A 14,810-nucleotide genomic window follows, 5' to 3' on the forward strand; every position below is an offset into this window, starting at 1 on the left:
TTCCAGAAAAGTGACCAAAACCTACACTCTTAATTCTATAACTTTTCTTTTAAGCATCCGATCTCGAAGTGGTATGTCTTTAAAGTCTTGTGGCTTAGTGCTCTAAAAATCTGCGTTTAAAACTTAGTTTGTAATTTCGGGTCGATTTTTTGCAGTTTTTACGATGTAACCCCTTTCTTAATTTCCGAAAAAATGGACTTTGCAGAAAAGTGACCAAAAACCTGCAGTTCTAAATCCATAACTTTTCCTTCAGGTATCCGATTTCAAAGTGGTATATCTTTAAAGTTTTGTGGCTTAGGTCTCTAAAACTCTGCATTTAAATTTTGTTTTGAAATTTAAATTGTTATTTTTACAATATAACTCCTTAATCAATTTCCCAAAAATAGAATTCCAGAAAAGTGACCAAGACCTACACTCTTAATTCTATAACTTTTCTTTTAAGCAGCCGATCTCGAAGTGGGATGTCTTTAAAGTCTTGTGGCTTAGTGCTCTAAAAATCTGCGTTTAAACTTAGTTTGTAATTTCGGGTCGATTTTTTGCAGTTTTTACGATGTAACCCCTTTCTTAATTTCCGAAAAAATCGACTTTGCAGAAAAGTGACCAAAAACCTGCAGTTCTAAATCCATAACTTTTCCTTCCGGTATCCGATTTCAAAGTGGTATATCTTTAAAGTTTTGTGGCTTTGGTCTCTTAAACTCTGCATTTAAATTTTGTTTTGAAATTTTGAATTGTTATTTTTACAATATAACTCCTTAATCAATTTACCGAAAATAGAATTCCAGAAAATTGACCAAAACCTTCACTCTTAATTCTATAACTTTTCTTTTAAGCATCCGATCTCGAAGTGGTATGTCTTTAAAGTCTTGTGGCTAAGTGCTCTAAAAATCTGCGTTTAAAACTTAGTTTGTAATTTCGGGTCGATTTTTTGCAGTTTTTACGATGTAACCCCTTTCTTAATTTCCGAAAAAATGGACTTTGCAGAAAAGTGACCAAAAACCTGCAGTTCTAAATCCATAACTTTTCATTCCGGTATCCGATTTAAAAGTGGTATATCTTTAAAGTTTTGTGGCTTAGGTCTCTAAACTTCTGCATTTAAATTTTGTTTTGAAATTTAGAATTGTTATTTTTACAATATAACTCCTTAATCAATTTCCCAAAAATAGAATTCCAGAAAAGTGACCAAGACCTACACTCTTAATTCTATAACTTTTCTTTTAAGCAGCCGATCTCGAAGTGGGATGTCTTTAAAGTCTTGTGGCTTAGTGCTCTAAAAATCTGCGTTTAAAACTTAGTTTGTAATTTCGGGTCGATTTTTTGCAGTTTTTACGATGTAACCCCTTTCTTAATTTCCGAAAAAATGGACTTTGCAGAAAAGTGACCAAAAACCTGCAGTTCTAAATCCATAACTTTTCCTTCCGGTATCCGATTTCAAAGTGGTATATCTTTAAAGTTTTGTGGCTTTGGTCTCTTAAAGCTCTGCATTTAAATTTTGTTTTGGAATTTTGAATTGTTATTTTTACAATATAACTCCTTAATCAATTGCCCGAAAATAGAATTCCAGAAAAGTGACCAAAACCTACACTCTTAATTCTATAACTTTTCTTTTAAGCAGCCGATCTCGAAGTGGGATGTCTTTAAAGTCTTGTGGCTAAGTGCTCTAAAAATCTGCGTTTAAAACTTAGTTTGTAATTTCGGGTCGATTTTTTGCAGTTTTTACGATGTAACCCCTTTCTTAATTTCCGAAAAAATGGACTTTGCAGAAAAGTGACCAAAAACCTGCAGTTCTAAATCCATAACTTTTCATTCCGGTATCCGATTTCAAAGTGGTATATCTTAAAAGTTTTGTGGCTTAGGTCTCTAAAACTCTGCATTTAAATTTTGTTTTGAAATTTAGAATTGTTATTTTTACAATATAACTCCCTAATCAATTTCCCGAAAATAGAATTCCAGAAAAGTGACCAAAACCTACACTCTTAATTCTATAACTTTTCTTTTAAGCATCCGATCTCGAAGTGGTATGTCTTTAAAGTCTTGTGGCTTAGTGCTCTAAAAATCTGCGTTTAAAACTTAGTTTGTAATTTCGGGTCGATTTTTTGCAATTTTTACGATGTAACCCCTTTCTTAATTTCCGAAAAAATCGACTTTGCAGAAAAGTGACCAAAAACCTGCAGTTCTAAATCCATAACTTTTCATTCCGGTATCCGATTTAAAAGTGGTATATCTTTAAAGTTTTGTGGCTTAGGTCTCTAAAACTCTGCATTTAAATTTTGTTTTGAAATTTAGAATTGTTATTTTTACAATATAACTCCTTAATCAATTTCCCAAAAATAGAATTCCAGAAAAGTGACCAAGACCTACACTCTTAATTCTATAACTTTTCTTTTAAGCAGCCGATCTCGAAGTGGGATGTCTTTAAAGTCTTGTGGCTTAGTGCTCTAAAAATCTGCGTTTAAATCTTAGTTTGTAATTTCGGGTCGATTTTTTGCAGTTTTTACGATGTAACCCCTTTCTTAATTTCCGAAAAAATCGACTTTGCAGAAAAGTGACCAAAAACCTGCAGTTCTAAATCCATAACTTTTCCTTCCGGTATCCGATTTCAAAGTGGTATATCTTTAAAGTTTTGTGGCTTTGGTCTCTTAAACTCTGCATTTAAATTTTGTTTTGAAATTTTGAATTGTTATTTTTACAATATAACTCCTTAATCAATTTCCCAAAAATAGAATTCCAGAAAAGTGACCAAAACCTACACTCTTAATTCTATAACTTTTCTTTTAAGCATCCGATCTCGAAGTGGTATGTCTCTAAAGTCTTGTGGCTAAGTGCTCTAAAAATCTGCGTTTAAAACTTAGTTTGTAATTTCGGGTCGATTTTTTGCAGTTTTTACGATGTAACCCCTTTCTTAATTTCCGAAAAAATCGACTTTGCAGAAAAGTGACCAAAAACCTGCAGTTCTAAATCCATAACTTTTCATTCCGGTATCCGATTTAAAAGTGGTATATCTTTAAAGTTTTGTGGCTTAGGTCTCTAAAACTCTGCATTTAAATTTTGTTTTGAAATTTAGAATTGTTATTTTTACAATATAACTCCCTAATCAATTTCCCGAAAATAGAATTCCAGAAAAGTGACCAAAACCTACACTCTTAATTCTATAACTTTTCTTTTAAGCATCCGATCTCGAAGTGGTATGTCTTTAAAGTCTTGTGGCTAGTGCTCTAAAAATCTGCGTTTAAAACTTAGTTTGTAATTTCGGGTCGATTTTTTGCAGTTTTTACGATGTAACCCCTTTCTTAATTTCCGAAAAAATCGACTTTGCAGAAAAGTGACCAAAAACCTGCAGTTCTAAATCCATAACTTTTCATTCCGGTATCCGATTTCAAAGTGGTATATCTTTAAAGTTTTGTGGCTTAGGTCTCTAAACTCTGCATTTAAATTTTGTTTTGAAATTTTGAATTGTTATTTTTACAATATAACTCCTTAATCAATTTCCCAAAAATAGAATTCCAGAAAAGTGACCAAAACCTACACTCTTAATTCTATAACTTTTCTTTTAAGCATCCGATCTCGAAGTGGTATGTCTTTAAAGTCTTGTGGCTTAGTGCTCTAAAAATCTGCGTTTAAATCTTAGTTTGTAATTTCGGGTCGATTTTTTGCAGTTTTTACGATGTAACCCCTTTCTTAATTTCCGAAAAAATCGACTTTGCAGAAAAGTGACCAAAAACCTGCAGTTCTAAATCCATAACTTTTCCTTCCGGTATCCGATTTCAAAGTGGTATATCTTTAAAGTTTTGTGGCTTAGGTCTCTAAAACTCTGCATTTAAATTTTGTTTTGAAATTTGAATTGTTATTTTTACAATATAACTCCTTAATCAATTTCCCAAAAATAGAATTCCAGAAAAGTGACCAAAACCTACACTCTTAATTCTATAACTTTTCTTTTAAGCATCCGATCTCGAAGTGGTATGTCTTAAAGTCTTGTGGCTAAGTGCTCTAAAAATCTGCGTTTAAAACTTAGTTTGTAATTTCGGGTCGATTTTTTGCAGTTTTTACGATGTAACCCCTTTCTTAATTTCCGAAAAAATCGACTTTGCAGAAAAGTGACCAAAAACCTGCAGTTCTAAATCCATAACTTTTCATTCCGGTATCCGATTTAAAGTGGTATATCTTTAAAGTTTTGTGGCTTAGGTCTCTAAAACTCTGCATTTAAATTTTGTTTTGAAATTTAGAATTGTTATTTTTACAATATAACTCCCTAATCAATTTCCCGAAAATAGAATTCCAGAAAAGTGACCAAAACCTACACTCTTAATTCTATAACTTTTCTTTTAAGCATCCGATCTCGAAGTGGTATGTCTCTAAAGTCTTGTGGCTAAGTGCTCTAAAAATCTGCGTTTAAAACTTAGTTTGTAATTTCGGGTCGATTTTTTGCAGTTTTTACGATGTAACCCCTTTCTTAATTTCCGAAAAAATCGACTTTGCAGAAAAGTGACCAAAAACCTGCAGTTCTAAATCCATAACTTTTCATTCCGGTATCCGATTTAAAAGTGGTATATCTTTAAAGTTTTGTGGCTTAGGTCTCTAAAACTTTGCATTTAAATTTTGTTTTGAAATATTGATTTGTTATTTTTACAATATAACTCCTTAATCAATTTCCCAAAAATAGAATTCCAGTAAAGTGACCAAAACCTACACTCTTAATTCTATAACTTTGCTTTTAAGCATCCGATCTCGAAGTGGTATGTCTTTAAAGTCTTGTGGCTTAGTGCTCTAAAAATCTGCGTTTAAAACTTAGTTTGTAATTTCGGGTCGATTTTTTGCAATTTTTACGATGTAACCCCTTTCTTAATTTCCGAAAAAATCGACTGTGCAGAAAATTGACCAAAAACCTGCAGTTCTAAATCCATAACTTTTCATTCCGGTATCCGATTTAAAAGTGGTATATCTTAAAAGTTTTGTGGATTAGGTCTCTAAAACTTTGCATTTAAATTTTGTTTTGAAATTTTGATTTGTTATTTTTACAATATAACTCCTTAATCAATTTCCCAAAAATAGAATTCCAGTAAAGTGACCAAAACCTACACTCTTAATTCTATAACTTTTCTTTTAAGCATCCGATCTCGAAGTGGTATGTCTTTAAAGTCTTGTGGCTTAGTGCTCTAAAAATCTGCGTTTAAAACTTAGTTTGTAATTTCGGGTCGATTTTTTGCAATTTTTACGATGTAACCCCTTTCTTAATTTCCGAAAAAATCGACTTTGCAGAAAAGTGACCAAAAACCTGCAGTTCTAAATCCATAACTTTTCATTCCGGTATCCGATTTCAAAGTGGTATATCTTTAAAGTTTTGTGGCTTAGGTCTCTAAAACTCTGCATTTAAATTTTGTTTTGAAATTTTTAATTGTTATTTTTACAATATAACTCCTTAATCAATTTCCCAAAAATAGAATTCCAGTAAAGTGACCAAAACCTACACTCTTAATTCTATAACTTTTCTTTTAAACATCCGATCTCGAAGTGATATGTCTTTAAAGTCTTGTGGCTTAGTGCTCTAAAAATCTGCGTTTAAAACTTAGTTTGTAATTTCGGGTCGATTTTTTGCAGTTTTTACGATGTAACCCCTTTCTTAATTTCCGAAAAAATCGACTTTGCAGAAAAGTGACCAAAAACCTGCAGTTCTAAATCCATAACTTTTCCTTCCGGTATCCGATTTAAAAGTGGTATATCTTAAAAGTTTTGTGGCTTAGGTCTCTAAAACTCTGCATTTAAATTTTGTTTTGAAATTTGAATTGTTATTTTTACAATATAACTCCCTAATCAATTTCCCGAAAATAGAATTCCAGAAAAGTGACCAAGACCTACACTCTTAATTCTATAACTTTTCTTTTAAGCAGCCGATCTCGAAGTGGTATATCTTTAAAGTCTTGTGGCTAAGTGCTCTAAAAATCTGCGTTTAAAACTTAGTTTGTAATTTCGGGTCGATTTTTTGCAGTTTTTACGATGTAACCCCTTTCTTAATTTCCGAAAAAATCGACTTTGCAGAAAAGTGACCAAAAACCTGCAGTTCTAAATCCATAACTTTTCCTTCCGGTATCCGATTTCAAAGTGGTATATCTTGTGGCTTAGGTCTCTAAAACTCTGCATTTAAATTTTGTTTTGAAATTTTTAATTGTTATTTTTATAATATAACTCCTTATTCAATTTCCCAAAAATAGAATTCCAGAAAAGTGACCAAAACCTACACTCTTAATTCTATAACTTTTCTTTTAAGCATCCGATCTCGAAGTGGTATATCTTTAAAGTCTTGTGGCTTAGTGCTCTAAAAATCTGCGTTTAAAACTTAGTTTGTAATTTCGGGTCGATTTTTTGCAGTTTTTACGATGTAACCCCTTTCTTAATTTCCGAAAAAATCGACTTTGCAGAAAAGTGACCAAAAACCTGCAGTTCTAAATCCATAACTTTTCATTCCGGTATCCGATTTCATAGTGGTATATCTTGTGGCTTAGGTCTCTAAAACTCTGCATTTAAATTTTGTTTTGAAATTTTTAATTGTTATTTTTATAATATAACTCCTTATTCAATTTCCCAAAAATAGAATTCCAGAAAAGTGACCAAAACCTACACTCTTAATTCTATAACTTTTCTTTTAAGCATCCGATCTCGAAGTGGTATGTCTTTAAAGTCTTGTGGCTTAGTGCTCTAAAAATCTGCGTTTAAAACTTAGTTTGTAATTTCGGGTCGACTTTTTGCAATTTTTATGATGTAACCCCTTTCTTAATTTCCGAAAAAATCGACTTTGCAGAAAAGTGACCAAAAACCTGCAGTTCTAAATCCATAACTTTTCATTCCGGTATCCGATTTCATAGTGGTATATCTTGTGGCTTAGGTCTCTAAAACTCTGCATTTAAATTTTGTTTAGAAATTTTTAATTGTTATTTTTATAATATAACTCCTTATTCAATTTCCCAAAAATAGAATTCCAGAAAAGTGACCAAAACCTACACTCTTAATTCTATAACTTTTCTTTTAAGCATCCGATCTCGAAGTGGTATGTCTTTAAAGTCTTGTGGCTTAGTGCTCTAAAAATCTGCGTTTAAAATTTAGTTTGTAATTTCGGGTCGACTTTTTGCAATTTTTATGATGTAACCCCTTTCTTAATTTCCGAAAAAATCGTATTTGCGGAAAAGTGACTAAAAACTGCAGTCCCAAGTCCCTAACATTATTATGTTAAAGCATATTCTGCTTACTCTAATAGCATACCAGAAACACCCAATATATGAAACAGTTCTACTCTTAAAAAATAATAAAAAAATGAATGTTTTAATTAATTCATTTATTAATAACCGAAGAACACAACTTTTTTACAAAATCAACAGGAACAAGAACTAGTAAAACAGACGAGAGCCCCGTTTTATGTCGCCTAAGTACCTGGATTTCTATAAGATATAAAATAACACCCGAAATTCATTTAGAATAAAAAATCGTTAGCTGTGGCTTGGATAAGCCATTAATTCGTTAGCTAAAAATATCCCAATGTGATTTGATTATCTGTATTGCCATGGCATAACTTAACCATTTGTAGACTGCTTCTTGGACCCAACGACCTTTCCTGGCAACAGCTGCTCATTTGCTGCCAGTTCTGGTCACCGAGTTTGCTCCTTGGACTTCTGAAAGGGATTCCCATTTCATTGCCTGGCAACTAGACAGCCAACTGGTCGGTCGCTGGCTGGGTTCCGTAATTTGAGCGCAAATATTGGAGTTTTAAAACCACCGGCAAGGCAACAGTGGCTAAATCCGCAAATAAGAGAATAATAATAATAATGAGCAAATATTTAAGCAGCCGGGAACTTATCAGAGGAACAACAAACACTAAGAGGGCTGAAACTCACGATCTAGCTACATGGAGAAAAATTAATAATACTTATTTTAACTAAAACAAAATATTAATAAATTAATAAATTAAATTCATATGAAGTTATATAAATATTGTATAAATAAATGCCGATATTTATAAATTCAAGTTTAAAATTATTTTAATTTTAAATAAATTAATTTTATTTTGCTTGATACATTTTGGCTTTAAGAATTTGAAATTGACCAGTTGACAACTTTATTAAAATTATAAATGTTGATAAAATTTAAAAATAATTCTAAAATACTTTATTTATTTGTGACAGCTAAAATTTGTCATCACATTTTCGACCTGTTACATTATACTAAAGAAAGGGAAGCATTAAGAAGTACAGCTACGCTAATTATTTAGATATTAAATTAATTATGTTGAAAAACAATATTAAGTAAACACATTCCCTGCTTTTTGTGTGGCAATTTTGTCTCACTATAATCTAGGTGATATTTTCTCCATGTGTCCCGGAGTTACCCTTCGATGATAAGAGTCGGATGGCTTGAAACCTCCCTTAGATTCCACCACCCTCCACCACATTCCCGTTTCGCTGATTGTAATTATGAATGAAATTTGAATTGCTGATGGAGTGCGGAGAATCGGGGAAACGGAGAACGGGAATTCAGTACACTTTCCGTTGCATTTTGCCGGACACGTGGCCGTTCAGTTCCTGATCCCCGGTCACGTGGCCTTCGCCACCCCATTCCGCCCCATTCCGCGCTCATCGGAAGTGCCAATAAGTAGTTGTCAATATTGACTGATTATCTCGACACGGCGAAAGTGGGGGAGATTTTGGAGAGAGATGCGGAGAAAGCGAGCGTCGTGATTGCGAGTTGTTTGAGACTTAAGCGGAAGTAAACATAAATCACAGCAAAGATCCCATCCCCCTGGCAATTATTTTCCAGGAGATGGCCATAATTTAGACTGCCAGGCGACAGGAAGAAGCTGCTACCATTTAGTTCCATCTCCCTGCAATACGTTCCGTTCCGACAGGAGATGCGCATAATTGCATTTGAATGGCGACCCAAGATGAAACTGCAATCGCAGTTTAGTGGTGTAATATGGAGATAAGCTAAACGATGATTTTATCAGTCTGACTTGGATTTCACCAAGTCCAAAGATCGTTAAACAAGGGAGATCCAAATTTACACATCTAAAAAGTGAATTTCGGAATTTCATTTTGTTCTACTTAAATATCCAAATCAGCATAAGAAAATTCTAGAATTTGTTGCTCTTTTTTGACAAACTATTGACACATACTAATCAGAACTTTTTTTAAAAACATCAAAAACCTAAGGCGGTGAAGATAAATCATAGTTACTAGAATGTTTCAATATTTCTTGACCAATTTGAGATAAAAGATACAAAAGCAACACATTATGCAAATATTTTATAATTTAAAAAAATATTTGTATACATTAGCGTTAGGAAGATTAAATTAAATAAATACAAATATGAATATAACAATGAGAATAAGAAACAAAAATATAAAATTCTTTGACAATTATTATAGCAGGCAAAATGAAGTAATACTGAGAATAATGAATAAACGATAAAGTGGTTATCTGCGGTTGCTGTTATCACAGTTCAGGCGTTGAGTGGCGACTGCAATTGTTCCTCGAGTCGGGATTTCGAAGTCTCGAAGATATAGCTTAGTGAATCGAAAGGCAGTCGAGCATTGAACGCCGCTCAGTCATCAGTCAACTTTTTGGATATAAACATCAACTGCAGAACTAATGGAATTTCTCAGGACTCTTTCACTGCTTTTGATTTTGAGTATAGACCAGTCATATGGCCGATGTGAAAGATCTGTATCATTGGAAAATGGCCTGGTCATGTTTCGAGGCAGAAGTCTTGTGAGATTTCGGTGCAATCGCGGCTATTCTCTGCAAGGAAGTATGTTGCAAAATTGCGAACGAGATGGCCGCCTTCGGGGAGAAAAGCCTTTTTGTGCCAGTGAGTGAAAAAAAATTTATTTACAAAATTGGCCCATTGACCAAATAAAAAAAAACAAGGTATAAGAACACTTTCCAATTGTTAAAGTTTTTTAAGAAAAATTAAAACTGTTCATTTGGTAATCCAAAAGCGTATTTTAAATTTCAATTTAATGTAGTTATCAATTTTGTAATAGTTAATAGCCAAAAATGAATAAATCCATTAATCATATTTTTAGAAAGTTTCTACTTTCTTAAGCTATTATAAAAATGCTCATAAATTAAGGTTTTTCTAAGCTTTCAAAAAAAAAAATCCCTAAGTTTGAAAAAAATACAATAAATTTCTATTGAACTCTTTTTACACTTGCTCGTGGCACCTATCAATATTTTTGAGAAACATGATTAAAATAAGTATTTCAAAAGCAATGGTGAATTGATTGGCCAAATGCGAATAGAGTAGTTTCTTGTTTACTGACATCCCTCTTTTGTTCCAACTTTTAGGGAGGGGTTGCGAGGAGAATAAGGATCCTGAGAATGGACGTGTTCTGAGTGATCCTTTGAAGGCGGAAATCGTGTGCCTGGATGGCTTTGTGTTGGTGGGCAGTCGCACTGCCTACTGCAATGGCGAAGAGTGGAACACCCAGTTGGGTACCTGCCGCAGGAGCAATCACACTGACGACCATTCCTGTGACTTTGAGAGCGAGGATCAGTGCGGTTGGGAGGCGGAGGTCACCTACCGGCAACCTTGGAGACGCGTCAGTGCGGTCTATGACCATCACTCGCTGCGAACAGGACCCCATCACGATCACACCTTCCAGAGCCACGCCGGCGGACACTATATGCGCATGGAGACCCAGATGGGCGCCTATGGCAGCTACCACTTAATGTCGCCAATCTATCCCAGATCCCTGAGTCTGAAGACGGCCTGCTGCTTCCGGTTTCACTATTTCATGTTCGGAGTGGGCGTGGATAGTCTGGTGGTGTCCGTGAAACCCGTCTCCATGCGAATGGCCGACATGTGGAACCTTTTCAGGGCCAAGTAAGTTCATTCGCAGCGGAAGCCCAGTTCGATAAGGCAAAGGCAAAGCATTCAAAATGATAAAAAGGGGAATCTTATTTACGTAACAGTTTGTAGCAAGAAAAAGTTTAGCTGGAAAGTTCTTAGATATGACATGTTTTCGAATTTTTAATTTGAACTTTTTCTTAGTCAGCAAGACGGGGAGATAAAACATTTTGGACCACAAAACTTAGATAATGTATTTATTTTTTAATACATACATTTCAAGATAACGCAAACTGTAAATTTAAGAACTTTATGTCAACGGAATGGGTTTACTTTAAAAACAAGAATATTTTCTCACATTTAAAACGTAAATTTTTGTATAAAAAATTTACTATCTGGTCCCCCAGTTCCAGCAAATTCGAGATGTCAGGCCAACAGGGACCACGCTGGCTAGAGCACACTATAACCATAGATGAGATGCAGGAGGACTTTCAGGTGATCTTCACGGCCACCGATGCGAGATCGGAATTCGGGGACATCGCCATCGATGACGTCAAGCTGATGACGGGCAGTGAGTGCGGAGTGGATGGATACACCACCACCACCGAACCACCACCACCACCGACGGCCAGCAGCGAAATGCCTTTGGTTTCGGATATGATGAGCTGTAGGGGTCGTTGCGGTTCCGAAAATCCCGGTCCCTCCTTCACCAAAGGGGGTTTCATTTTGGGTTGTGGGTGTGATGATTCTTGTCTCATATTTGACAACTGTTGCCTAAACTATATCGACGAGTGTGCTAAGGGGCTCGATACAACGACCGAAGAAGAAACGAGCTCTACAACAACCACTAGCACTACAAAGAAACCTACAACAACCACAAGAAGAGCAACAACATCGACAAAAAGAGCAACTACAACGACATCTACGACAACAACAACAACCAGAAGGACAACAACACCAACTACTACTTCAACCACTACAACACCAAGGCCCACAACAACAACAACGAAGGTAGCTACCACAAGAAGGACAACAACCACCAAAAAGCCGACAACAACAACGCGGAAAACATCAACAACAACTAAAACTTCTGCGACACCAAAGACAACAACAACAACTACTTCAACCACTCCAAAGACAACAACTACAAAAAAAGTGTTGACAACACAGAAAACCACAACAACAACAACGACAGGAAAAACTACCACAGCTAAAAAGATTGATGCAACAACAACAAAAGCGCCTTCAACATCCAGTACCCAAAAAATTGCAGGAAAGAATATTTATTTTTCTTCTTACACTTTTATAACAATATTTCGGTCTGGTATTAATAACTCGGACAAAAAGACAACTACTCAGATCCAATACAAAGAATTTACTTTTGTGAGATGTAAACAAACTATAAAAATTGGTTTTTATAGACATATTTAACCACTATAAAATTTTTCAATACTAACAATCTATATACTAAGGAAGATAAGGCAACAACAAAGCTAAACTTCAAATACAATGTTAAACAATTTATAAAGATAAAATAGGGACACCATAAAAGTTTTTAATATAAAACATTTGCATTGGTGGATTAAATGTCTATGTCCTTCTTTAGAAATTGTGTTGTTTTTGCATGTTTTTAATCAGTAGCTAATTAAAAAAAAAACATCATAAAGTCAATTAAAAATAATATTTTTGAAATCCAACAGGACTCGGCACAACTGAACAGACGAGAAAGCGTATCACTTGGAAGATTGATCCGCAGGACATCGCAGGACACATGGGCACTGACGAAAGTACATCCAACCCAGCCTTAATAGTGTTGTATATGCTTGTCGGCCTTGTGCTTGTGGTTGTTCTGGCCAATATCACACATCGCTGGATATTCCCAGTCAGTGGTTCCAGAACCAACAACGAGAAGGCCGTAACTTTCAGAAAGGCTTTTGAAAGTCTGAAGAAACCAATAAGATTTCTGCGGAGACGGGGAACATCAAGCATGGATCAGCCGTTGTGCGATACAGATAACGAGGACGGAGATTATTTCGAGGAAATGGGAGTGGACATACGCAATGGGTCCGGTCTATGAGGGTGCGGATCTACAAATAATCCATAGGCCCCTATATAAATTACTTATGCCTATTGTATAGGAAGTTAAAAATGTATGAAATTCAAAGAAATCAGCTTGAACGTACAGTCTATGAGGGTGCGGACTTCAAAATAAGCCAAAAGTATGAGGATTGATGTGCCCTATCTAATAATTGCTTATGCCTATTGTGTAGGATGATATAAATAAAAGAAAATCTTAAACAAATATATTTGTAAAACGTTGATAATTATTTGTTTAATTGTATACAAATTTAGTGATTTTATAATGGAATATATTAACTCTATAAAAATAAATTAAAAGCAGGGGAGTCAGTCTGTTGTTCATTTTTGACAATCAAAAATAACACAATTATTATGAGTTTCGAAAGTAGAGACAAACAAGTGGGCAAGTGCCAAGAGCGCAGACTGTTATCATTATTTTCCAAGAAAATTAGGATAAGGATCTTTCAAGATAGTATTGAACATTACCTTTTACATTTCTTGGTAAGTGCAAATAACAATCCCCCAAAGGGTTGCACCCCTTTTATCAGACACCCCTCCAAAAATAACTGTGAATAACCCAATCAAATTAGGTTATATTGTATTTATGAAAGGGGCAGGAAAATTGAATTGGCAAAACGCAGGTGGGAAGTAGCTGAAGCTGAGTATATATTATGGACTCGAAAAGTTAACCCTCGGGAATAAAACATTTTTGGTCGCATTTAACGAGATTCGAAGAAGCAGAGCAGCATAATCAAATCTTGTGGGGAGTGTCAGTTGCTAAGGAATAGCCCCCGGTTGTGAATTCCATCCGGTTCCTGTTCTCCTGAAGATTCTGATGCTGCCGTCAGTCAGTCAGTCAACCCCATAACCTCTATGTTCACTGCCCTCTCTTCATGGAATCTGGGTGTTGCACGTGTCCTGCCAGCGGCTGTTGCAACCACCGACTGCTGCCAAACGATAGAAAAAAGAAGAACCCAATAACCTAACCCAAAAACCCAAGCCAAAGCAACCACCAACCGAGTTTTCCGAGTTTTTCGGGGGCAGGCTCGTGTTTTAACAGCGGCTTTCGGTTGTGATTTAGTGGCAGCTTAGCGTCTGGCACGGGACCAGTTACCAGTAACCAGACAACCAGTATTCCCCTTCCTCTACACAGTAAGAAATGAAATACCTTTAAGACGAATCCATAAAGTTTTACAGAGGCAACCTTAATTAGTTTTAAGCAAACTAAACATTTTGTTAGGAATTGGAAAAGGTGATACAAATTTTTAATTCTGATTATTCAGACAACCTCCAACACCTATATTTCCCTACACAGTAAGAAATAAATTAAATTAAAGTCACAATTTTAAAGTTTTACAAGAAAAAGCTTAAATACTTTTAAACAAACTAAACATTTCGTTAGGAATTGGAGAAAGATGTCACAAAAAATCAAAAGTAATATCATTTATTTTTTTTCAATATTTAAATTTTAAATTCAGAACTTTCAGACAACCACCATCGCTCACAGTAAGATATAAATTAATTTTAAAATTTAATTTTCAACATTTGAATTTCCAATTCCGAATTTAAATTAATTAAACTTTTCCAAAGTGTATCAACCTTTTGTGCCGCCCTCAGCTGAAATATTTTCTGGGCATTTCATGCAATTATTGCCCCTCAACCAGACGAATCCCAGACCGAGAAGCCCATCGCAAACCAACAAAATACCAAGTTTGCACGCTCAACAAATTTTCACACAAGATTTTCCAGCCTTGAGTTTTCCGCAGCGTTTTGCATGCACCACCCTTGCCGGTTTTCGGGAGTTCTCGTTCTCGTTCTTTTTTATTTTTATTTTTTTGTTTTTTCCTGACTTCCTGTTTGCCATTGTGATTTAACGCCTGCCGTCGCTCTCTATCGACTT

At 34.9% G+C, this 14,810-nt stretch overlaps 1 protein-coding gene and 1 long non-coding RNA gene across 3 annotated transcripts in view; one reads left to right on the top strand and one right to left on the bottom strand.

The window, feature by feature from the left end:
* Positions 1 to 14,810, bottom strand: part of LOC128253502 (uncharacterized) — a 99,039-nt gene that overhangs the window by 7,241 nt on the left and 76,988 nt on the right. The gene's annotated exons all lie outside the window — the stretch shown is intronic.
* On the top strand, positions 9,551 to 13,146 carry LOC128253500 (uncharacterized). The gene is made up of 4 exons (XM_052981934.1): positions 9,551 to 9,850; positions 10,330 to 10,867; positions 11,239 to 12,032; positions 12,526 to 13,146. The coding sequence occupies exons 1-4, from the start codon at positions 9,631 to 9,633 to the stop codon at positions 12,906 to 12,908; spliced, it is 1,935 nt and encodes a 644-aa protein (XP_052837894.1). The 5' UTR covers positions 9,551 to 9,630; the 3' UTR covers positions 12,909 to 13,146.

Source organism: Drosophila gunungcola (genome assembly GCF_025200985.1).
Source record: "Drosophila gunungcola strain Sukarami chromosome 2L unlocalized genomic scaffold, Dgunungcola_SK_2 000037F, whole genome shotgun sequence".
NCBI lineage: Eukaryota > Metazoa > Arthropoda > Insecta > Diptera > Drosophilidae > Drosophila > Drosophila gunungcola.

Excerpts from the sequence above, each read along its gene's own strand:
- LOC128253500 (XM_052981934.1), top strand. The coding sequence starts at position 9,631 with ATGGAATTTCTCAGGACTCTTTCACTGCTTTTGATTTTGAGTATAGAC. Across the intron at positions 9,851-10,329 it reads AGAAAAGCCTTTTTGTGCCA|GGAGGGGTTGCGAGGAGAAT; the intron begins GTGAGTGAAAAA and ends TCCAACTTTTAG. Across the intron at positions 12,033-12,525 it reads AACAACAACGACAGGAAAAA|CAACAGGACTCGGCACAACT; the intron begins CTACCACAGCTA and ends ATTTTTGAAATC.